The sequence below is a fragment of the Carassius auratus genome, chromosome 44 (genome assembly GCF_003368295.1).
Source record: "Carassius auratus strain Wakin chromosome 44, ASM336829v1, whole genome shotgun sequence".
Lineage (NCBI taxonomy): Eukaryota > Metazoa > Chordata > Actinopteri > Cypriniformes > Cyprinidae > Carassius > Carassius auratus.
In genome coordinates, this window is record NC_039286.1 from 8,341,970 (window position 1) to 8,365,529 (window position 23,560).

The following is a 23,560-nucleotide window of genomic DNA, read 5'->3' on the forward strand; positions in this document are numbered from 1 at the left end:
CATCTGAATCTTCTGTATAAAAATGAAATGGATTTAACGTCAGATCAACGATGCTTGTTTTGAGATGCCTTCTACTCCATCTTCCACCAATTTGTCACTGGAGTTGCAAACAAGTTATGAAATATAATATAATAAAGAACAAAAGTCGAGAACAAGAACAAAAGACAATAAATAAATAATAAAAAAAAGACCTGTATTTCACGTCAATGGCTCTATCAATTCATTTAAAAAAAAACAATAGAACTTTTGTTTTTGAAATTTCTCAACAACCATCATTTGAGTTGTGAAATAAAACAAGGAACAAAAGTAAAGTCACCCTTTATGACTAATAATGTCAAGATGTTGAGAAATACTATCAGATTTTCCTGGAGAAGAAACATTTGCTCTTTCAGTATGAACTCTAATTCCATGCAACTCGGAAAAATCAAGAAGATCAGATGTTGGTGGATTAGATCTCTGCTATCAGTGAGTCAGTATGTCGGTCATGCGGTTTCTTTGCTAAGGTGGAGTGAAACCGCATGTAAAGCAAATACATTAGGTGGTTTCTAGAAGGGAACATTGATTTTTGAGGAATGCATCTTTCACAAAAGAGGTCGTTGCCTGCAGCACGAATGCTTCTAAAGGTCAGGTCTGCTCTTGCTTGTCATAAACATATGTTTAGGAACAACACAAGCAAGTCAAATAAAAGTCAAAGACTGATATGGGTACATAAATATGGAATTTTATTTTCATAACATGAGACACAGCATAAAAAAGAAAATGACATATTTAAATGAGCAAAGAACATGCAGCTGAATATAACAAAAAATGGCAAAAAAAATTGCCTACTCAGTAAATTTTTTTTTTTAAATCTAAACAGCCTCAATACAAACTAACAGAGGCAGCAAAAGATCCACGTCAATTGGCAATTACCTTTGAGAACTTTGAGAAATTATGTTAAGTTACACTGGTGATCATTGCATTCTTTAGGATATTTTTTTAAGTTAGCACTTAATAAAATGGAAAAATACACCAAAGCGTGCATACTCTTCTACCTTAGTGGTAGTTCTACTTAACAAATGTCTGTTACGGCACATGGTGCCAACACATTCAACATACTCGGTACCACAAATAATGCAGAACCACAAATAATAACACTTTAAACACATTAAAAAAAATGTTTTTCCACAAATAAATCTGACGAAGAGCCTACGTGCTCGAAACGTCACTACATACGCTATGCGATAGCTTTTTAATAATACATTATTTTTTATACTTTTGGAGCTTTGGTGTTGCCGACTTTGCATTTAAATATTTTTCCACAAATAAATCTCAAATTTTTTTTATTCCATGATCAAATATGAACTATTCTTTTTTTTAAAACAATGGAAAGAAACGATATTAAACTCTTGCCAACAACAGCAAGATGGAAAAAGAACCCTGTTGGTTAATAAAACCAACAGAAATAAAAACTTCTGAATAGCTTGTATTGAGTCAAAGATTAAACATCTATTAAATTACTATTTAAAATTGTGTAGACATTAATATGTCTAATTTCAAATTGTGTCCTGATTAGGAATGTCAATTCTTTTTATAGTCAAGTCTCGATTTTTCTGTCCTTGCTAAAAGCAAAACTGCCTATGACTTGACAAAAACAGCCAATCAGAACATCAAATTTTATGTAAAGCGGAACTGTGGACCAATGAGATTTCACTAAGGGTGGAGCTACATCGCATTATGCAAAAGATTACAACAACAACAAACAATTCTGTCCTCACTGAAAGAAATGTGCTGAATGACTCAACAGTCAATCAGAACATATCTGATATGAAGCGGGACACTGGACCAATGAGGTTTCATTGTGGGCAAAGCCACACCTAATTACGTGACTGTTTCATTTTCTGTCCCTACTGAAAAGCAAAACAATGCATGACAAAAGACATCTATGATTGTAGAACGAAGACATTTCACTGTGGGTGGAGTTACACTGATTTACGCAACAGACTCCAGTGCAATCACATCTTGTGGTTGTGGCTGAGAACTTGTTGTAACACCTTTGGTGCCAGAATCTTAGTCTAATCACCTAGTCCTTCAACTACGATAAATTAAAAAGCCCCATCCTGAGACTGAAGGGTCAAAATCTCTGCGGCCAGTCTTTGTGGGTCAAGGAGAAATGGGAATCTGTCCATGGCTCGGTCCACCAAACGTACATTGAAAATTGCAAGTAATTTCTTCCTCACTTGCTCCCGTTCGGACCACTGAGGACTGTGATTGGAAGGCGTCCAGTGTCCATGTCCTCTCTCTGGCTGCATGGGAGTGTGGGACGCTGGAGGATATCCACCGTAATGGTCAGACCAGTAGCCCTGTTGGGGAGGAGGCCCTCTGCTGTGTGGAAATGAATACTGGGACAAGTTAACAGGTGGATAAACTGGACCTCCTCCATAGGAGTGATACTGGGGTTCAGCATAAGTTGGGTTTGGTGAGCTGGGCAGGCCCATGCTGTGTTGCTGACCGGCTCCACTGGTGCTTAAGGATTGGTAGGAACAGCAACTGCAGGGTTGGCTATTGGCCAGAACGTAACGATTCCGCCCACTGTTGGATGGTTTGGACTTCCTGTGGTCACAATGGGAAGTTTCAGAAGAATGGCATTCGTAGGAACCCAAGCCAGAATCCAAACGCTCCTGAGATCCATTGGGAAAGGAATCTAGATTTGTTGGCGAATGCCGTCGTTCTTTCTTCAAAGGAAACTTTCTTTGAGTTGGCTGGGGGGCTGCTTTCATGACAAGGACATTTTCATTGGCGTGACACTTCTTGAGAGAGCCAGCATCCAGGGAGAGTTTCTGTTCCATGATTTCCTCCAGAGACGGACTCTGACTGGAAACTGGTTGAGGTTTGTGCGGTGTGGATGAAATTTTGGCTTTGTCTCGGAGTTCATCGGCCAGGGCACGCTGGGATTGCTTGGTTCGCTCTGGATGATGAAACTTGCACTTGATTCCATAAGTGCACTTCTTTCCTGCATTGAAACAGGAGATTTTAATTCTTGTTCACATAGTATGTGCTATCCTTGTGTGGTCAGAAAAGAGATGGAATATTCTACCGTTCAAAGTTTGGGTGTATATAATTTAAAAGTTTCCCTGTCAATCTAAAGTGACAAGTAAAGAAATGTATAATGTTACAAAAGAGCTATTTTTCAAATAAATGCCATTCTTTTATATATCTTGGTTTCCACAAACATATTGAGTCGCAAAACTGTATTAAACATGGATAATAATAAGAAATATTTTCCTAGAAGCAAATCAGCATATTAGAATGATTTCTGAAGGATTGCGTGACACTGAAGACTGGAGTAATGATGCAGAAAATTCAGCCTTGCATTATAGGAATAAATTACGTTTTACATTATATTAACAAAGAAAACCAACCCAACGCTTCTGAACGCCAGTGTATATTGCTTATCAATTCCTTGTATTTGGATTTTCTCTTTAATATGGGCCATGGCAATTAAAAATGTTATGCAACACACTGATAATTACACCAACATGTGACTGCAAGACCAATGCGTCAATAATTAACGGAGAAAAAATATATATAAATATTTTCTTACCATAAGGACAGGGCTGTTTCTTAGGAATACGTGGAGTCTTCCTGAGAAAGTTATCTAGGGTGGGTCCATATCTTCCCAAAGGGTCATCCGGAGGCATAAACCTACACAAAAGCAACGTGAATTTATTCAAATTGGAATTAATTAGCAGCAGGGCTGTCAAACAACTTGACCCACACTGAAAAAAGACCAAATTGCAATGGTGCTTACTTGTCATTGACGAACGAATACATTAGAAGCCTCTCCTCTATAAAACGCTTCCACTCGGGACGTTCTCCTTGCAGATCTCGGTAAGTGTCATTGGATACAATAATGCCATCAGAATCGTACGCCAGCTTCACAATAAAACGGTCATCGTAGCAAACCACACGTTTTCCTGCCACTCTTCTGGATGGCGTGAACACCAAGAGCTTCCTCCGCTCTAACTCACGCAGAATGTGCTGATCTGAGAAAAATATTCATGACATTTAAAATCTGTTGGTGCGTTTTACAGGTATGCCATTTTGTTGCTTAATGTAAATTATTAAAGATTTGATCCATAATAAAAATAACATATTTAGTCATGCATTTTAAACTTAAGGTAACCCCTAAATGCATCTTTCACATTTTAAGACTAGCTTTTCGTACTACTTAATTAAAAAAAACAGCTCTTATGGTGCAATATGCTGAAGAAAACAAACAAACAAACGTTAAGCAATGCAATGGCAAAAGTTGTCTGACTGATACATATATACAAAGACAAGGTATTAGAAAAATATCTGTTATTTTAGTGCAAACCTTTGACAGATTGAAAAACTAGAGATTTATGAGGTTTACGTTCATGATATGAAAATAAAGGAAGCAATATACTGACTTCTAAAGGCACTTTTTGGCAACATCAAAATTAAATGTATTGTCTTCCACTATTATATAATGTCCTTCAAGGTAGTTTCTTAGCAAATACTGATTAACATCATATCATTCAATTTATTTGATATCACAAATGATTGATGTTCCATGTTGGAACACAGTGTCTGTTGTGTTGAAACTAAACAAGCTTTAGTTGGTATTACCAGCTGTAATGAACCGCCCAAGGTGTAAAAGATTTATGGCATTTTAATTCGCTTGTGATTTTTATTGGACAAGTGCCTATTAACACATACCCAGTTTATTTCAGGAGAAGCAGGAATTCAAACATATTTACACATGTTGGCATAGTTAAATGTCAACTGTTGCTACAGCATCCCAATTATTTTTTGGATGCAGAGTATTATCACCACAACCACACAGCGTTCTATTATTTTACTCTAATTATTGCAAACATGTTGATCAAACAGTCTGGTATATCTTAACAACCAAAAGCAGTGGTTTAATTATTTCACAGCGCCCTTTATTATGTTATAAGGAAGTTACAGCGGTTTTTAAAAAACCCAGGTATTTGCCAATATATCTTATGACATGCTTCATTCAAACAGCTACGAAATAAAATCAGTGTGGGTTTTTCCCTTACTTCCAGTTCTATATGAGACCAAAGTTGGAAACCAGTGATAAAAACCAGAACTGTTTTCCATTTGGACTTTAGTTGAACCTGGCTGCTAGTATAAAAGGTCTGCAAGTCTCTTTTTAGCCATTTGGTTGCTTAGAGGAAAAACAGGACTTTGTTTATAGGAATGTGAATTCGTCTGGAAAGCAGGAATCGTTCCTGATACGAGGTGCATTCCCTTTTCCTCACCTGTAATGGGTACATCAGCTCGCGGCTGCTCTTTTCTCCAGGAAGGCACAAACACCGTGATGTCGACGTGACCCCGCTCCAGGAAGAAGTTCACTGCCAACTGAATTCCCAGACAGGAGAAAACTTCCTTGTTCCCGTGGCTAAAGCAAAACAAAACAGAAGAAAGTCAAGTTTACTTGTGAATATCAATTAGTTTGTATTTTGCATAATAAAATCATATGGCATGTGCAGACATTAATTCAGCAGATGCTTTTATCCAAATACAGAATATCAAAAGAATCTGATCAAATTAACCTGGTTTAACGTTTAGAAAAAATCTGTTTTAGAGTGAATCAAGCTACATCGGTGGCATTGGATTATAGACATAGATTAGGAGATCGTTCTTCAGGGTTTTCATTAAGATAATAGTTTATTTCCTGTAAAAAATGTTTATTACAGTGAAAGTTGTTATTATCCTCCTTTCCTGGTCAACAATGTGAAATAAATAAAAAAATGCATCTAAGTATACAGCATCTGTAAAATGCATCTAATGTTTTAATAGATATTTTATAAAGTTGTGCCAGATTTATTTGTTTAACCCCTCACATTGTGTTCAACTTAACATTTGAATTTTGATTATAAAAGTATATATATATATATAAAAGATTCAACAAATTTTTCTCCTCCTTGTTAGTTGTTATGGTGTTCCCGGTCAAAAATGACAGATCTACAAAAACAATTGCTTATAATTTACTTGTTATGTTATATTATTGCCAAATATCGTATTTAATCTTTTTATTAACTCGTTTTCTTTCAGTTAACCCAGTTTTTGTATTTCTTTTTGCTTATGTATCTCTGTTTTGAAGTGAACATTTTATTTTTATTTTTTAACTCAAAAAATTTGGTGCATAAGCTCAAATCATTGCAGCCTATGATCAAGTTGACAAAAAGACTGAATCGAAGATTTGTTGAAAGGTAGCGTAATGAGAGATTTATGAGCAATTTTTAACAGGCTGGTCATTTTTGACAGGGAACACGAAATGAGGTAAAGGTTTTTAAGCACAGCGCAGCAGTTAAAAATCGATAGAATTAGATGAACAAGTCTATTTTAGTTCAAATCCAAGCCAGAATCTATTAATACTCCCTCCTGAAATAAACAGAAATTATGTCATTAAAAAGTGTCAGATTTATAGGAACAAAAATAGCAAAGGTGAGTTATCCAATCAGACACTGTTGAAATGCTGCCGGGCCTGTTCTGTTACAAAGTGTTCTTTTCACAGACACATTCTCCTGCAGGATAATAAAAGGGAAGGGAGGGGACGGGAAACGACACTGATTTGCATATAAGATTATTTGCATACTGGGGTGATGACAGATACAGGAGCCTGCAGGGGCAAATCTGGACTCCACTTGCAAATGCAGGTGAAAATACAAAGGGAGGGATTTAAAAGCTTATTAAGCACGTAGGTGCTGTGAAATTCATCCAAAAAAACATTAATATAGTTTGTTTTGAAAACATATGATCTAACTACTCCAAAAAATTCCTGTTTTCTGGTCTGACATTTGGAATTAATAACTCAAAAAAGAAAAGTGTGTAATAGGCAAAAAGATAAAGAATAATATAATAACAAAAGTTGAGTGTCATCCAGTCCACCCAATGAACAGGCATTTACATTCATCCGTTTTTTTTATTAACATGAAAACCAAGGTATTCTGTCAAGTCGTACACCCTTTCATAAACACAAATCCATCTCTGTTTTCAGTAGAGAAAAAAAGAGAAGGAAATAGACCTGACTTGCGCATTTTCTTGAAATGTATGAGGAAATACTGGGTTTTATCTGCCCTCAACTATGACACAATTACTAAAAGCTTTCTAAAATCTTGCATGTTCAAAAGGTTAAACGTTTGGCGATGCTATTTCTCAAACATAGAAAGTCTCAATTCTAAAACTCTATTCATCTAGCTCACAGTAAACAAACATATTTAGCCAATATGATTTTTATTATCAAAATTATTTGCTACTATAACTACAGTCAAATATAATTTTAGGCAAAAAGAGTTGAACACATTAAAACATTGCTTAAAAACATTAGCCCAACACAGCAATAGACTGCTCAAATGTTTTTGATATTCCATTTGGTGATGCTTACAGCACAAAATTGCACACTTCAGGCTTAATATAGATAAAGATAAAAAGTGTCTTATTAAATGGAATTGTACTTTTTTTTTTAAATGTTTTTGAAAGAAGGCTTTTACCAAACCTGCATTTTATCAGAATAAAAAAAACAGGAAAAACTGTAATTTTGTGAAATATTTATGCTGTTTTAAATATCGTTTTTCTATTCTAATGTTTTAAAACCATTTATTCATGCAAGTTTAATTTTCAGCGGCATCAGAGATTTCTTCATAAAACATTTTTAAAATCCTAATAATTCCAAATTAAATTTTTATTTTAATTATGACTTATATAAAAAGTGATATCTTGTGATTTTTAAAACTTCAACTGTCCTGTTAAACATTTGACACATACGGAAAGGTCAACATAAATATAATATCGCCTTTAAATTTAATGCAAATCACTTGAATAGCACTATCAAAGTGATAGAAGAGAAAAATGTAAATGTGACTGTAAACACTAGCTTATTGCATGTCATGTTTACAGTAAACTCACCTCATGGCTACGTTAGACCCATCAATAACTATTGGTTTGAGTGCGTCCTCGTCCTCTACCAGCTCTTCTGAAGTGCCTGACACTGCCGGAGCATTATGGGTGCTTCGGACCTTAGAGGAAGCATCCCCACGTGAAACCAGCACCGGGGAAGCTGTCGGTTCCTCTCTCTCTTCTGATTCCCCAGCAGCCTGTATCAGCTCACCCAAAACCCTGTTGGTGTCTGCGTTGAGGCCGAGTTTAAGGAAAGCGGCACGGACCTGCGTTTGAGAAAACCCCAGCTTGAGGAACAGGTCGAGCTGGGTCTGAAACTCAGAACTTAGTTCGGAGGACTCATCTGGAGTCGGGCTGGACTGGGCCGGGTCCATTCTAACGCTGCTGGAAAACGGGTGCGTTGTACAAAGATGTGGGTGCTGTTACCCATGCGTTGGTGGCGTTTATGTCAGAGCTGTGGGACCCTACACTGGATGACCAAAAGGAATCCAAATACAAGTGTAACGAGGGGATGGTGCTGATTTCAGCACTCATCTCTTCTTCTGGAAAAACGTCCTTGTAAGTCACACCTGTGTAGTGAATCTGTAATAATAGATAAGATAAAGCATTCATAGCTAATTAAGATATTTATTTATAACCTCTGATAACATTAGCTACAACATTAGCTAAATACCACATGGTAATGTAGTTAAAATCTGGTAAATATTTGAAACAATTATGAATTTAATTATTAATTTAAAAACAATTAAAATGACTATAAGTAATTACTATCCAATAAATGTTTTTTTCCTCCAAGAAATAATTGAATTTAATCTTTAAAAATACATAACTTAAACATGAGTTTGCATTTATATTAAAAACGTATAAAATATAGAATTACATAAAAAATTATTATGTAATGAATCACGTATAAACAAGCTATCAAATCTACAGCATAGGAAAAGTATTTTTCATACGTGAAACTTCAGGCTTCACTGCGTAATTTTATAATAAGCAGGACTCATTACTCATTTATCATTGAAATTCAGACACTATAACAGCGACATCACATTATTTCCATTCTCTTATTTGCGGCGCGTACCCGCATTCCAGCACATGGACGCGCTCACCGCTTTGTTTACAAATATTTTAAAGTTTATTTCTACATAAGATCACTATTTTAGTAGATATTAAATAGTTTACTATCACAGATGTCTATGTCAACTATTAGAAATGTCAATATACGGAAACCATCGCATAGTGTATTTATATGTAGCCTACAAATATAGAAGTGGGAAAAGTTACAAGCAAAATAAAAGTTTTACGTACCTTTACTTGATCTGTTCTCTTTGTGTTTCGAGCTGCTGTCTTGTAAAAAAAAACAAAAAGTTAATAAGTACGTAAGTTTCGTTCCGCTTGAACATAAAACAGCAAAATACCGGGGAAAGAATCGACACACCTTTATCTTAGAAACGCAGAACCAGGAAGTAAGTCGTGTGCTGACGTCACGGGGGCCCTCGGCTCTTACCCATACAGTAGACTCCATTTATGTTTCTTCTTCCTCTATTAAAAATAATAAGCTATAATAAAAGACTTTGTTTGAAAAAGCAGAAGTTATCTAAAAAGAAATTAACTTAAAAAATAAGAAGTTGTAAAACTGGTGTAATATTTGTAAAAAAAAAAAAAAAAAAAATGTTTTTATTTAGCTTCACTTTATTTCCATAGAAACTTTTGTCTTTTTTCTCTTTGTTTCGTTTATTGTAATGTACCCACTGGCTGCATTTGTAAATTGGAAAAGAATGCTGTTAACACTACAGTAGGCTACATTATTATTATTTATATATTTTTTAAATTCTCAACTCATTCGTTTAAAAATACATTTTCCATTAGAATCAATTGTTTTACACATCATATGAGAACTGAGGTCATATGAGTACTTTAAGTTCCACTTTTTATTTCCTAGAAAATCCAGAACGCACAAGTAACAACTGATCCGGAGAAACTATACCCTAATGGAACATCGAGAAATACTTTGATTTATTTTAGTAATAGTTCTTTATTAGAAGTTAAAGGTCTTTGATGAACTTAGGATCATACAAACCTGATTCCAAAAAAGTTGGGATACTCTACAAATTGTGAGTAAAAAAGGAATGGAATAATATAAAATTCCCATAAATTTATATTGTATTCCCAATAGAATATCAAATTTTGAAAGTGAGACATTGTTTTGAAATGTCATGCCAAATATTGGCTCATTTTGGATTTCATGAGAGCTACACATTCCAAAAAAGTTGTGACAGGTAGCAATAAGAGGTCGGAAAAGTTAAATGTACAGATAAGGAACAGCTGGAGGACCAATTTGCAACCTAATGTCAATTGGCAACATGATTGGGTATAAAAGAGTCTCTCAGAGTGGCAGTGTTTTTCAGAAGTCAAGATGGGCAGAGGATCACCAATTCCCCCAATGCTGCAGCGAAAAATAGTGGAGCAATATCAGAAAGGAGTTTCTCAGAGAAACATTGCAAAGAGTTTGAAGTTATCATCTACAGTGCATAATATAATCCAAAAATTCAGAGAATCTGGAACAGTCTCTGTGCGTAAGGGTCAAGGCCGAAAAACCATCCTGGATGCCCATGATCTTCGGGCCCTTAGATGCACTGCATCACATACAGGAATGTTACTGTAATGGAAATCACAACATGGACTCAGGAATACCTTCAGAAAACATTGTCAGTGAACACAATCTACCGTGCCGTTCCCTGTTGACGGCTAAAACTCTATAGGTCAAAAAAGAAGCCATATCTAAACATCATCCAGAAGCGCAGTAGTTTTCTCTGGGCCAAGGCTCATTTAAAATGGACTCTGGCGAAGTGGAAAACTGTTCAGTGGGCAGACGAATCAAACTTTGAAGTTCTTTTTGGAAAACTAGGACACCATGTCATCCGGACTAAAGACAACAAGGACAACCCAAGTTGTTATCAGTGCTCCCAACTTTTTTGAGATGTGTTGATGCCATGAAATTTAAAATAAACTTATTTTTCCCTTAAAATTATACATTTTCTCAGTTTAAACATTTGATATGTCATCTATGTTGTATTCTGAATAAAATCTTGAAATTTGAAACTTCACATCATTGCATTCTGTTTTTATTCACAATTTGCCCCAACTTTTTTGGAATCGGGTTTGTACAAAGAAGTGACCAAGTATGTTGTCTGTGATTTTATTAACACAATTTAACTGTTTATTATTTTTTATATGTGTGATACTGTTAAATTCATAACAACAACAACAACAATTAACTTATTTATAAATGTATTGCTTTTATACAAATTGGTCTAAGAATTAGTTTAATAGGTAAAGTAAAATAGGCCAAAAGTTATTGAGTAGGCATTAATTCACATGTTCTACATTTGTAAATTTCACTTCCCCTAAACAGCATATGACAGTGAGAAGTGACGGTGTAATCTTGGTGCTTTTTTTTAATTTCTCACTATTACTCCAGTTTATTAGTTCCTCAAAGACAGCAACATATTTTCACACTCTCACATTTGGTTGATGTTATCTTGGGATAAAGAAATGCAAATGTCAAGACAACAACGACAGAATCATCAACATTTTGGTATATGTCAAAAGTAATTTGTTTTGTGGTTTGTAAAAAAGGGAAACCCCTAAGATAAAACTTAAGTCAGACCACAGTTAGTTGCATAGATTGCAACTAGACCTCTCACCTGTTTTCTTGATTGAATATTTTTCTAATTGACATGCAAATAATGAATGACAAAACACTGTTATGTATTGTATGTTTGTATATTTTATTTGACTGACAGAATGTGCTTGAGTGCTGCTTATACAATTGTTGTAATTCATAGAGATTAAAATGTAAATCTATTTTAATTTTAAGTGGTATCTTTATTCTCTTAAAGAGACTAATGTTAATGTTTCCATATTCAAAGTAAAGGAGATGATCGGGGTCTTCTGTGAACTTTGTGGCAATTTACCTTTTTAATAAACTTTTTTTTGGGATGTTGTTCACCTTGGGCATGATGTTCTTCATGCGCAGTGTGAGATTCTTCTTCTGTTGAACCTTCTCCACCTTCTGCCTGGTGGTCCTCTTCCGCAGCGCCAGTTTCTCCTCCTGCTGCACTTTCTCCACCTTCTGCCTGGTGGTCCTCTTCCGCAGCGCCAGTTTCTCCTCCTGCTGCACTTTCTCCACCTTCTGCCTGGTGGTCCTCTTCCGCAGCGCCAGTTTCTCCTCCTGCTGAACTTTCTCCACCTTCTGCCTGGTGGTCCTCGTCCGCAGCGCCAGTTTCTCCTCCTGCTGAACTTTCTCCACCTTCTGCCTGGTGGTCCTCTTCCGCAGCGCCAGTTTCTCCTCCTGCTGAACTTTCTCCACCTTCTGCCTGGTGGTCCTCTTCCGCAGCGCCAGTTTCTCCTCCTGCTGAACTTTCTCCACCTTCTGCCTGGTGGTCCTCTTCCGCAGCGCCAGTTTCTCCTCCTGCTGAACTTTCTCCACCTTCTGCCTGGTGGTCCTCGTCCGCAGCGCCAGTTTCTCCTCCTGCTGCACTTTCTCCACCTTCTGCCTGGTGGTCCTCGTCCGCAGCGCCAGTTTTCTCCTCCTGCTGAACTTTCTCCACCTTCTGCCTGGTGGTCCTCTTCCGCAGCGCCAGTTTCTCCTCCTGCTGAACTTTCTCCACCTTCTGCCTGGTGGTCCTCGTCCGCAGCGCCAGTTTCTCCTCCTGCTGCACTTTCTCCACCTTCTGCCTGGTGGTCCTCGTCCGCAGCGCCAGTTTCTCCTCCTGCTGCACTTTCTCCACCTTCTGCTGCACTTTCTCCACCTTCTGCCTGGTGGTCCTCTTCCGCAGCGCCAGTTTCTCCTCCTGCTGAACTTTCTCCACCTTCTGTACCTTCTGCCTGGTGGTCCTCGTCCGCAGCACCAGTTTCTCCTCCTGCTGCACTTTCTCCACCTTCTGCTGCACTTTCTCCACCTTCTGCCTGGTGGTCCTCTTCCGCAGCGCCAGTTTCTCCTCCTGCTGAACTTTCTCCACCTTCTGCACCTTCTGCCTGGTGGTCCTCGTCCGCAGCGCCAGTTTCTCCTCCTGCTGCACTTTCTCCACCTTCTGCTGCACTTTCTCCACCTTCTGCCTGGTGGTCCTCTTCCGCAGTGCCAGTTTCTCCTCCTGCTGAACTTTCTCCACCTTCTGCACCTTCTGCCTGGTGGTCCTCTTCCGCAGCGCCAGTTTCTCCTCCTGCTGCACTTTCTCCACCTTCTGCCTGGTGGTCCTCGTCCGCAGCGCCAGTTCCTCCTCCTGCTGCACTTTCTCCACCTTCTGCCTGGTGGTCCTCTTCCGCAGCGCCAGTTTCTCCTCCTGCTGAACTTTCTCCACCTTCTGCACCTTCTGCCTGGTGGTCCTCTTCCGCAGCGCCAGTTTCTCCTCCTGCTGAACTTTCTCCACCTTCTGCCTGGTGGTCCTCTTCCGCAGCGCCAGTTTCTCCTCCTGCTGAACTTTCTCCACCTTCTGCTGCACTTTCTCCACCTTCTGCTGAACTTTCTCCACCTTCTGCCTGGTGGTCCTCGTCCGCAGCGCCAGTTTCTCCTCCTGCTGCACTTTCTCCACCTTCTGCCTGGTGGTCCTCTTCCGCAGCGCCAGTTTCTCCTCCTGCTGAACTTTCTCCACCTTCTGCCTGGTGGTCCTCTTCCGCAGCGCCAGTTTCTCCTCCTGCTGAACTTTCTCCACCTTCTGCCTGATGGTCCTCGTCCGCAGCGCCAGTTTCTCCTCCTGCTGAACTTTCTCCACCTTCTGCCTGGTGGTCCTCGTCCGCAGCGCCAGTTTCTCCTCCTGCTGCACTTTCTCCACCTTCTGCCTGGTGGTCCTCGTCCGCAGCGCCAGTTTCTCCTCCTGCTGAACTTTCTCCACCTTCTGCCTGATGGTCCTCGTCCGCAGCGCCAGTTTCTCCTTCTGCTGAAGATTCTCCACCTTTAACTTCCATGTCAGAATCAGGCAAGGCAACATCTTCATTGCTACCTGAGTCAGCTACAATCCCCTTCCCTAATTTGCCATTAAAGTTGATGATTGTTTGGATGACTTTTGGACCAGGGAAGTCCATAGCAATTATACCTACACAATGTGGTCTTTTTTCGTCTCCTTTAAGATTGAGAAGATAATCATCAACTTGTTTATTTAGTGTTTTTGCGATTTTTAGTGGCCCTGATTCTCCGTTGGCCTCAGTGTATGTGAGCATCATCTCCTGCTCACACTTTTGTGAAGCTTTCTTGATATTTTCTCTCATTTGTGTTTCTTTTGTATCCATGTCTGCGTTCAGTTCAGTAACTTGAACAGAAAGTCCTAATTCTAATGTTGGACTCTGAATCAAGACTATCTTGCCTCTCACCTGGCCCAAAGTTGGAATCTCTTTGTCTCTCCACAAAGGCCAATCTTGACTTAAAAATTCTGTGACTTGAGCAACAGCACCCTCATCTGGAGTTACTCTAAGCAACAGTGTCTCTTTTTTCTGTTTCACAAGGAACGTCTGCATAGTGATCAAAAAATAATTAAGGGTCTTTTGTTCCTGGTCGGAGGACACGTGCAAGTCAAAAAAACGCACGCCTGCATCCAGTTGGTTGTGCAGTCCCCATGCTTGGAACATTGGATTGGACTTTTTAGAGTATCTGTTGCTTTGGTGTGTTCCAGGGATTGATATAGCTGATAGAAGCATGTCATTTTCTATCTTCTTCATCCATTTGTGTCTGACATACTTATAATTGAGAGTTTTAGAGGCGCCAACATGTTCTTCACACTCACACGTAAGGACAGCCACCCTGCAAGAAATTTGTAAAAATAAATTTAAGTGTGTATCTATATAAAATGGCACTAATATCATTTTCTTACAGAATCAATCAAATCAAAAATGTTTTCATGTTTGCCATGCATACTCACCACAATAGAACTTACAATATAAACACAGAAAGGTACTGAAGGTTTCCCATGATTTTTTACTTCTTTCTGCAACAGCACTTCTGAAAAATTAATAATCGATATAGATGAATAGAGTTAATCATATATAAAGCTTATAATCGTCTAGCCTGTAATTTGATCTTGAACATCACAGTCTATGAATATTTCTAAAGAGCTAAAATCACTGTTCACATTATTGAATATGGCTATTGTAAAACATTTTTTAAAAAGCAGTCATTAACAGCTGGTTTCGTGCTCTTGACAGCAAATAACAACTTTAAAACCTTGAGTAATCCAAACTTCAGCTCTACATGTTTAAAGTGCAAGAGTTCTCAGTAAAATTAATTTGCATTTTGCCATCATGCCAAAATAAACACATTAAACATTATTTCATATTTGGGAATGTGTTACATCATGATTTTCAAACAACAACAACAAAAATTATTTAAAAATAATTATACTTACTAGAGCAATCATGTGTTGAAGATAAAGAATATTTTTAGAAGTAGTTTGCCCTGAATATTTTTGACCTTGGCATCAGACAGTTCAAGTAAAAAAACAGTGATGTTTGCAGTCTTTCCTTCTGTCATATACTTTACATCTTTAACTGAGGCAGTTATCCAGAATTTGACTACATTTGCCTAAACAGTATCCATTCCTTCACTGTGTACAGATAGCATATGAAAATCATCTTTTATAAAGTTTTTAAGAGCAATAACGAAGGAACATCTTACATGAATAGAATTTTGGCACCTTTTAAATAATGACACGACATTGTATATATGTGAGGAAGGTAGATATTAACTTAAAGGATACGTGTTTTCAGGAAAAGGATATTTTACAAGGCAGCTTGGGGCATATATATGTTATATATATTTATTTATATATTTAGTTAGCCAAAACAAATTTGATTTGAAATATTTTAATGCTATTCTTTTACAGTTAAGCTCTTTTTGCAGTTTCATAACTGGAAAAAAAAATCAATAAACAGGAAATAAATGCATCAAAATGCATAAACTACTTTTAACTATCTAAAGTGTGACAAATACACCAGCTGCCTCCAAAACTAATTGATCGATTGTTAACTGAAATTTTGTTTGAATGAATGAATGAATAGAATGGAACATGTATTCAGTACTAATAATCCATCCACCGCGCGCGTCTGTAATGACAGGTGTGTGTGTGTGTGTGAGTGTGTGTGTGAGCGCGCGCGCAGGAGCAGCAGGTCAGCGTGGCATTACGTGACGTCATAATGCCCCGCTAGAAGCAGAGTAAAACAAAAATCCAATAAAGGCGTACAATAACACTTTTCAACATGTCTCAAAGAACTCTTCCTTTGCTCATCATAAACCTCGGCGGAGAAATGATCTACATTCTGGACCAGCGACTCCGAGCGCAGGATGAGAACGATGATAAAACTCAGAGAGGTAACCAACAGTAGCTTCGACCCCCCCATATAGACACAATAGCTGCCTAACTAACGAAATCACGCTTTAGTAAGCTGCCAACAAACTAGTGCGTCAAATATAATTTAAAAATATGTATAATGCAAATATAATGAAAAAAAAAAATTATATTTGTTTACATGCTTGATGTGATCTCAGCTGCTGTCAGAAGGTAACTGACAGTGACAAGATTCATGTACCATGCCTAATTTTCAATTACCCTACACTAAACTACATCCTGTCATAAGACTCGGTGGAGGGGAACTGCTTGAACTTCTTCAGATGTAACAGAAATGTGTCCTTAATGCAGGTTATTTGCAATTTTGCAGGCCGTTGGACAGATGATGACAGGAAAAGAGGTACATTATTATTATTATTTTTTTTAATGGCAATACCCAAATAAAAGTCATTCAAAAAATTCACACTTCATATAATGTCTTTATTTCATAATCAAACCCATAATTAACTATTGTACAAAAATCATGATGCAAACAGCAGCTTCTTTTCTGTTTTCTTACTTATTTCTGTGATATTTAAGATTTGATTCCTGTCTCAATGTTTGTTTGTTTTCTCACTCATCTTTCTCATGTTCTTTCTATAGTAATGAATGATATAGTGGGCACTATGTTCAATAAGGCTTTTCTAGGGGAGCTCTTGCGGCCGCAGGATCTGTACTCCCACCGAGCCCTGCGGACAGTTTTGACACGGATAGCACATGCCTCTATTATGCGTCTAAACCCGGCCAGCATGGATAAGGTATGAACTCATCCTCTCCCCAGGCAAAACAATTGTGAATCACATTCTTTTTTCTTTTTGCATTGAGTTTTCCTATAGAGTGCGTGTAATTAAATACATTATTAGCTAAAGATTTAACTTAATAACTCAAAGTGATTTAGAGAAATAGCACACCAATAGCATTTAACAATTTATAATGTAACTATAAAACGGTGCTATTTCTACTTGTTCCAGCTCAGATAAAAGTTAGTTACATTCAGTAATATTAAATAATATTTCTTACTTGAATCAAACCAGTTAAATTAGACCACACGTAGCACATTGTTTCAGCTCATTCGGCACAAAAATGTTCACAATTTATGACCAATTTCCGGTTTACATTAGTGTTGTTATCTTTAATGTAGCTGTACGATTTGATGACTATGGCCTTTAAGTATCAGATCGTTCTGTGTCCACGACCACAAGATTTACTGCTTATCACCTTCAACCACACGGACACCATCAAGGAACTGGTTAAGGATAATCCCAGCCTAATTAACCAGATCAGTGAAGCCCAGAGACAGCTTATTGAGGTAAAATTCCAGTCTCTTACCAAGAACTAGATTGCTCCTAGTTTCTAAATGTGGTGTAAATCTTGTGTAATAATATATAATTATATCTCCCTATGAACTGATTTCTATTGAGAATCTATCACACATCAAGTTGCTTTTCTTCACACTTGACGAATTTAAAAAAAGCACCTCTTTCTAAGGTATACACACCCTTATCCGATGGTGAGTTTCAACTCCTCCGACATACGCTGCTCGTTCTCTTTCAAGATATGCAAATCAGGGTGAGCAGTTTGTTAGTGACAGCTTATTGCCATAGTGTTTGAACTGGATCACTGCCAGATCATACGGTTGTATGCAAATCAGTCATGGCATTTATTTTGTAAGATCATTCAAGCGTAGCCATTTGTCATGCAGTCATACTGACACTTACTGATTTCATGAGACTTTGTGATATGTTCTTTCATCAGGTCTCGATTTTCTTGAACGAAAAGATCCAGAACCCAAATGGCCATTTTGTGCTGCAGACCTCAGGGCCGGTGCCTTACGGATCTGAGGCTCCTGGTTTAATCAGGTGATGCAGATGAAGTAACTTTTCACTGGGAAACAAAGAGGCTTTGTGGAAATAAGATCACACTGTTACAGTCATACAACTCATATGCACTTCCTTCAGAATTTCTTTAAACATTCTCGTCTCACAGGTGGTTTAATGCTAAAGGCCGAGAGGTGAGGAGAACTAGGTTTCCCAGTGGAGGAAGCTACACAAGTGCTACACACCAGGGTTCATTTGACCTCTCTGGGGACAGGGTCACACTTTTGGGCACCAACATGTAAATATCAAAATTAATAGTTAGGAATTTCAACTGCTTTTTTTCCAATATTGTAAACTTATGTAAATAGAATGTAGTAAATATATTGTATTATATATTATAAATTTAAGAATATTTCAAATGCAATATAAAAATTAATTAACCATTTTATTTAAAAAGATACTTATTTAATATAAAAAAATAGTTATATTCAGCAAGGATGCATGTAAATAATCAAGTTACAGTAAAGAATCTTACATTGTTACAAAAAAATATTTTCCAAAGTTCCAAACTTTTTACTCAAAGAATTATGAAATATCTACATTATATATATATATATATATATATATATATATATATATATATATATATATATATATATATATATCATGGTTATATCATGGTATATATATATCATGGTAAGCAGCATAAATTACATTTTAAAATATATTAAAATGGAGAACTATTATTTGAAGTTTTTATAATATTTAAGAATATTATGTGTGTGTGTGTGTGTGTGTGTGTATGAATCTCTGTTGACATCTGTACAGGTACAACACACCCTCACATGAAGACATGGATCCATCAAGCACCTCTAACAGAACAAATAAACCAAAGCAGGTACACCCTTACTGTAGGCATCATGCCAGATTCCAGAAGTCCTGCTCATTTTGAGGAAAAACTAATAGTCTAATAATAATATTATACTATACAATATAATACTATTATATTGGTAACATGTAGATTTATTGAAATGTTTATCTTGGATAAAATCTCTGGGTGTCATTGTGTGTTTGTGTGAAAATCGGAACATGATGTGGACAGGCAGACACTGCGCCCAATCCTCTGGCCACAGAGGAGCTCAACCTGCTCGCTAAACTGATGGGTGGAATGGAGGTGCAGAAACTCTCAAATGTGGATCCTGGTTTCAAAGTGAACCTGTTAACCTTAGACCAGGAGGATGAGGGCATGTAAGCATTACTAATCCAGGCATAATCCTGCCAGGAGCCACACAGATCCCCGAATGTGTGCTTCATTTTCTTATGTAGGCTTATACTGAAATATATAAATGTCAAATATAAAATATATTACAAACTATTAAACATATATTATAAAACACCATATATGATATAAAATATGCTATAAAATAGTAGCTTTCTCTCTATATATTTTTTTATTATAGTTAACTAAATCCAAATAGTTGTTATAGTTTTTATATTACTACTATTATATTATAGTTTATATATATATTATATTATATTATATTATATTATATTATAGTTAAATAGAGAGAGAGAGAGAGAGAGAGTTATTATAGTTATGTAAATCCAAAATGTAACTTAAATGTTAAAAAAAAAAATACTTTTATTTCAGCAATTAAGTTGTTTTTTTTCCCCAGCTGTTTAGAATCAAAACTAGTGATGCCTGATTCATAAAGGTCTGAAATTGTTTGCAATTCAGAAGGCATGATTGAAAATCACAGGTAAAAATATTTATTTATATAACCAAATCTCTCAAAATGTTTTTCAGTGGAATTTCAGTAGGAATGGAGCATCAATCATCTGGAGTCATAAGCATACAAGCCACACAGGTGCCGTCTCATGCAATTTACAAATCTGCTCATGTCCTTGTCTTTCTTTATTTTGTTGCCCAGGGCTGGGAATGCCCTATGCTATTAGTAAAACTATGATTTACTAAGAAACACAAGCATTGCTCCAGGGTGAGCTTAACTTGAGAGCTTTTTGGCAATGATTTTATTTTTTGATTCAAATGTGAGTTACTAGGAAGTTAACACCAAAAGAAGCAACCACACAATTGTTTCTGTTAACTCAGGATTGTTTTATGAGTTTGCACTTATCTCTTGTCAAGTGTCAAGTGCCCTAAAAAAATTTAATACGTGCATACTGTGTTTGTGGTAATCCCAAACCACATCATTAAATTTTTTTGTCATTAGTGACTCAGTCATAAGTTTACTCCTTATGTATTAATACCAAACTCTAAGTTTCAGTAAATGGCTCAATATAAATCACTTTTTTTTTTAAATGTTTACCTTGGTATTCTAAGGATCAGCTGGCCAGCACTGAGCTGGCACGTATAGCGGGAGAATTTGATGAAGGGGGAAGCCCAACAGAGGAACCCGGGAACAAGGGGGAGGACTTGCTGGCCATGATGGATGAGCTGTAAAGGTCACTCTCTGTAGATTGTGAGTCAGGAAACATTTGGTAGGTCTGAACTGTAACAGAAAAAAATGGAAGGTTTGGAAATGCCTGACATTCATACAAAAACTTTAAAGCAGTTGAAAAATAAAACATCTGAGTTTGTCTTAATGAAAAACTCATTGTGTCTATAATGTCAGTTTAATATGTATGATTGACATGCAATGACTGATTTAGCTTTGAAAATGAAAGCATTTTGAGTTCACTGGAAGAGAAGGCGTTTCTTTCTGTTGACAGAAAACCAACATACATTTAGACAAGCGTCAACAGTATAACCTTCAATATAATTTATACATGTTGGTGCAAGTTCATATGGGTTAGATTTATTTTTCAATTGTTTTCTTTTTTCTTTCATTAATCACTGAAATGCTCTATATTGTTTTCAAAATTGTCAAACTTTTAACAAGGTACTTTTTTTATGTATAGATACTGTGTACAAAATAGTTTTAACTAACATAAAAATCAAAAAAATGTAAGTGTGTAAGGGAAGAAAAAAAAACATTTTATACAAATAATTATAGGGAGTTAAAGCTCAACAGAAGTTTGGGATTTTTGAATGTTTAACATTTTTACTGTTTTATTGTTTCATAATTGTTTTACTGCTCAGATTTAGCACTAAAACACATTACATACCATGTAATACATGTTAAAAACAGATATTATACTTTTTTTTTCAGACAGTATTTCACATATCAAACAAAGCTATTCTCAAATTAACCGCAGATGGCCAGCAGTGAACCTGTTTTTTTTTTCTCCTTGAACTACAGTTGAAATCAGGAATAAACCTGAAATGAGAACTGAGAAATAGCCACTGGAAAAAATTACGACAAATAACTACTTTTAGCCCCTGAAATGGGGAACAAAGGGAACCCCGTCAAAAACAAAAACAAGTAAATTCCTAAAAAACGCGATTTGTACAGGAGGAACCCTCGAAACGCGACTACCGTAAATTAGTTTTGGGCTAGTTATAATGAACAATTGAACGGGTTTTGTTGTGAAAACCTGGCAACTCTGCTACGATACTGTTTATCCGAGACATCACAATGGTCACCACTCGCTACTCGCTTTCTTTTACTGTCTATGCTCGCTAGAGGGAGCGCGCGCGACATTAATCCGGTACGTCTTGATGACGTCACTTTCCTCTGCGACGAATTTGACGAAGCGCGGCGCTAGAAACTAGAATGTAAACATGATGTTTTGGACATGTTAGACAACACAAAGGAAGGTAATAAAATGAATGTTTTTACTGCAGGTGGCATATGTGATTCAATAAGGATTTCAGGAAAGCAGTACTATAGCCAAACTATGATTGTGACTGGAAACAGATCATCACACACACACATACATATAATTTTTAAAAACAAAAATAATATTCTGTTGAAATGTTATTTATATATATATATATAATAAAATACCCTGTGTATATAAAATGTAAAATGTTTGTTACTTATGTTTTAGTGCTTTAAAATGTCTTTAAATACTTTGTTTGATATTTTGTTATATAAGACTAACTTTTGTTTGACTAAAAGTTAATTTTTACTTACATTATTTACTTTTCATTCTGGATTTCTCTTTGTTAGACAAGAAACCTAATTTGCATATTTTCCATGCAATGTGTGGTTTGTCTGTCAGCAGAGCCTCTCAAAAATATGCACGTATGCACATGCTCAGAAACATTTAAATAAAAATTCTGAGCATGTAGCTCAAATTGTAATACAAATCATATATTTGTACAGAGCTACCTTTTTACAATTAATTGGCAGAGAATCATTGTTATAATTTTCATCATGTTTCTCTTTTTGGTGCCATAAAAAAAAAAAAAAAAAAAAAATGTGATTCTTAAATTATTCACACTGCAAGACAAATGACTTTGATTGTTAGTGATTCTCTGTGCACAGGTGAACATGGACGTCGTGAGCCATTCCATTCGTGAGCGCACCATTGCTGAGAACAGTCTGGTGATTCTTCTGCAGGGTCTGCATGGCCAGGTGACCACCACTGACCTGCGAGATGAGAGCACAGCGAGGGGACGCATTATTAACGTCGATGCTTTCATGAACATCCGGCTGGAGAAGGTTCTGTACAGGGACAGACGTGGATTCATGTCCAGTATGGACGACTTGTTCATCACTGGCAGAAATGTGCATTACGTCCACATCCCAGACCACATGAACATCATAGAGACAATAGAGACCCAGCTCGCAAAAATACACCGTGTGCGAAACTTTGGAGCAAGCAGTGGACGCAAAGAATACTCTAAGAATAGATTTTCTGATAAACTAATGTTTGTGAAATAGATGGTTTTGTAATGCACAGTTTTATTTTTCATTAAGCAATGCAATCATGGAGCGAAAAAGGAATATATAGTTAAAATGTTGCTAGTTGGTGATCGAAAAAGCTCTGAATAGTGTCTCTAGGAAAAGTGTGGGCAAAGTTATTTCTGTTTATTTTGTTTTGCTCTAGTGGTCTGAAAAAAAAAAACAATAAACAGTGAAATAACCATGATCGACATGTTGATGCTTGTGCTTGTTTAAAACGTAACTTTTAATATTTGTTTTGTCTCTTAATTGTGATGTCAGTATTTCTTAACCACAATAATTGTCTAAATGCAAATATTGGTATTTTACGGCCTTTATTTGTGCAATTCAAAAACATTGTTTGCTGTGTAATTACTGTTTCTGTTAATGTTTTATACTGCAAAATAAGATCAGAATTGGTGATTAGTTCATATGATCATATAAATATTTAACAGAACAGTCCTGGATTGGACGGGAATCTTCTAACATGGCAAGCTTGTTTGTGGGCAATGTGGCAAGAGACATCTTATTTTGTAACAATATTATTTAGCTTCCAGAATGCTGTGTATATTTTGGCATTGCATATGAGGTCGCAGGATTTTCTGTGACCACATAATCATCATCTTTGCAATGACTTAAACCTCAT

General features: G+C 36.7%; 3 protein-coding genes and 1 pseudogene across 5 annotated transcripts; 2 read left to right on the top strand and 2 right to left on the bottom strand.

Moving 5' to 3' along the window:
• Window positions 1–701: 701 nt before the first annotated feature.
• LOC113062378 (ribonuclease ZC3H12A-like) lies at window positions 702–9,472 on the bottom strand (annotated as a pseudogene).
• Window positions 8,411–20,602, top strand: LOC113062380 (protein OSCP1-like). 2 transcript variants are annotated; one of them, XM_026232196.1, is made up of 11 exons: window positions 8,411–8,490; window positions 16,639–16,668; window positions 16,911–17,065; window positions 17,449–17,616; window positions 17,796–17,876; window positions 18,063–18,166; window positions 18,294–18,422; window positions 18,953–19,022; window positions 19,227–19,372; window positions 19,932–19,992; window positions 20,466–20,602. In XM_026232196.1, exons 3-11 carry the CDS (start codon window positions 16,913–16,915, stop codon window positions 20,583–20,585), a joined length of 1,032 nt encoding a protein of 343 aa, XP_026087981.1. In that variant the 5' UTR covers window positions 8,411–8,490; window positions 16,639–16,668; window positions 16,911–16,912; the 3' UTR covers window positions 20,586–20,602. The 2 variants fall into 2 exon arrangements, with proteins under 2 accessions (XP_026087981.1, XP_026087980.1); XM_026232195.1 differs by lacking the exon at window positions 8,411–8,490 and adding an exon at window positions 16,180–16,291.
• On the bottom strand, window positions 10,721–14,043 carry LOC113061941 (golgin subfamily A member 6-like protein 22). Its single transcript, XM_026231452.1, has 6 exons — window positions 13,587–14,043; window positions 13,116–13,295; window positions 12,966–13,046; window positions 12,747–12,875; window positions 12,485–12,665; window positions 10,721–10,836 (listed from the first exon to the last, which is right to left on the bottom strand). The coding sequence occupies exons 1-6, from the start codon at window positions 13,926–13,928 to the stop codon at window positions 10,721–10,723; spliced, it is 1,029 nt and encodes a 342-aa protein (XP_026087237.1). The 5' UTR covers window positions 13,929–14,043.
• Window positions 20,531–23,122, top strand: LOC113062382 (U7 snRNA-associated Sm-like protein LSm10). 2 transcript variants are annotated; one of them, XM_026232200.1, is made up of 2 exons: window positions 20,531–20,604; window positions 22,516–23,122. In XM_026232200.1, exon 2 carries the CDS (start codon window positions 22,522–22,524, stop codon window positions 22,912–22,914), a length of 393 nt encoding a protein of 130 aa, XP_026087985.1. In that variant the 5' UTR covers window positions 20,531–20,604; window positions 22,516–22,521; the 3' UTR covers window positions 22,915–23,122. The 2 variants fall into 2 exon arrangements, with proteins under 2 accessions (XP_026087985.1, XP_026087984.1); XM_026232199.1 differs by lacking the exon at window positions 20,531–20,604 and adding an exon at window positions 21,322–21,842.
• The last annotated feature ends 438 nt before the right edge of the window (window positions 23,123–23,560 follow it).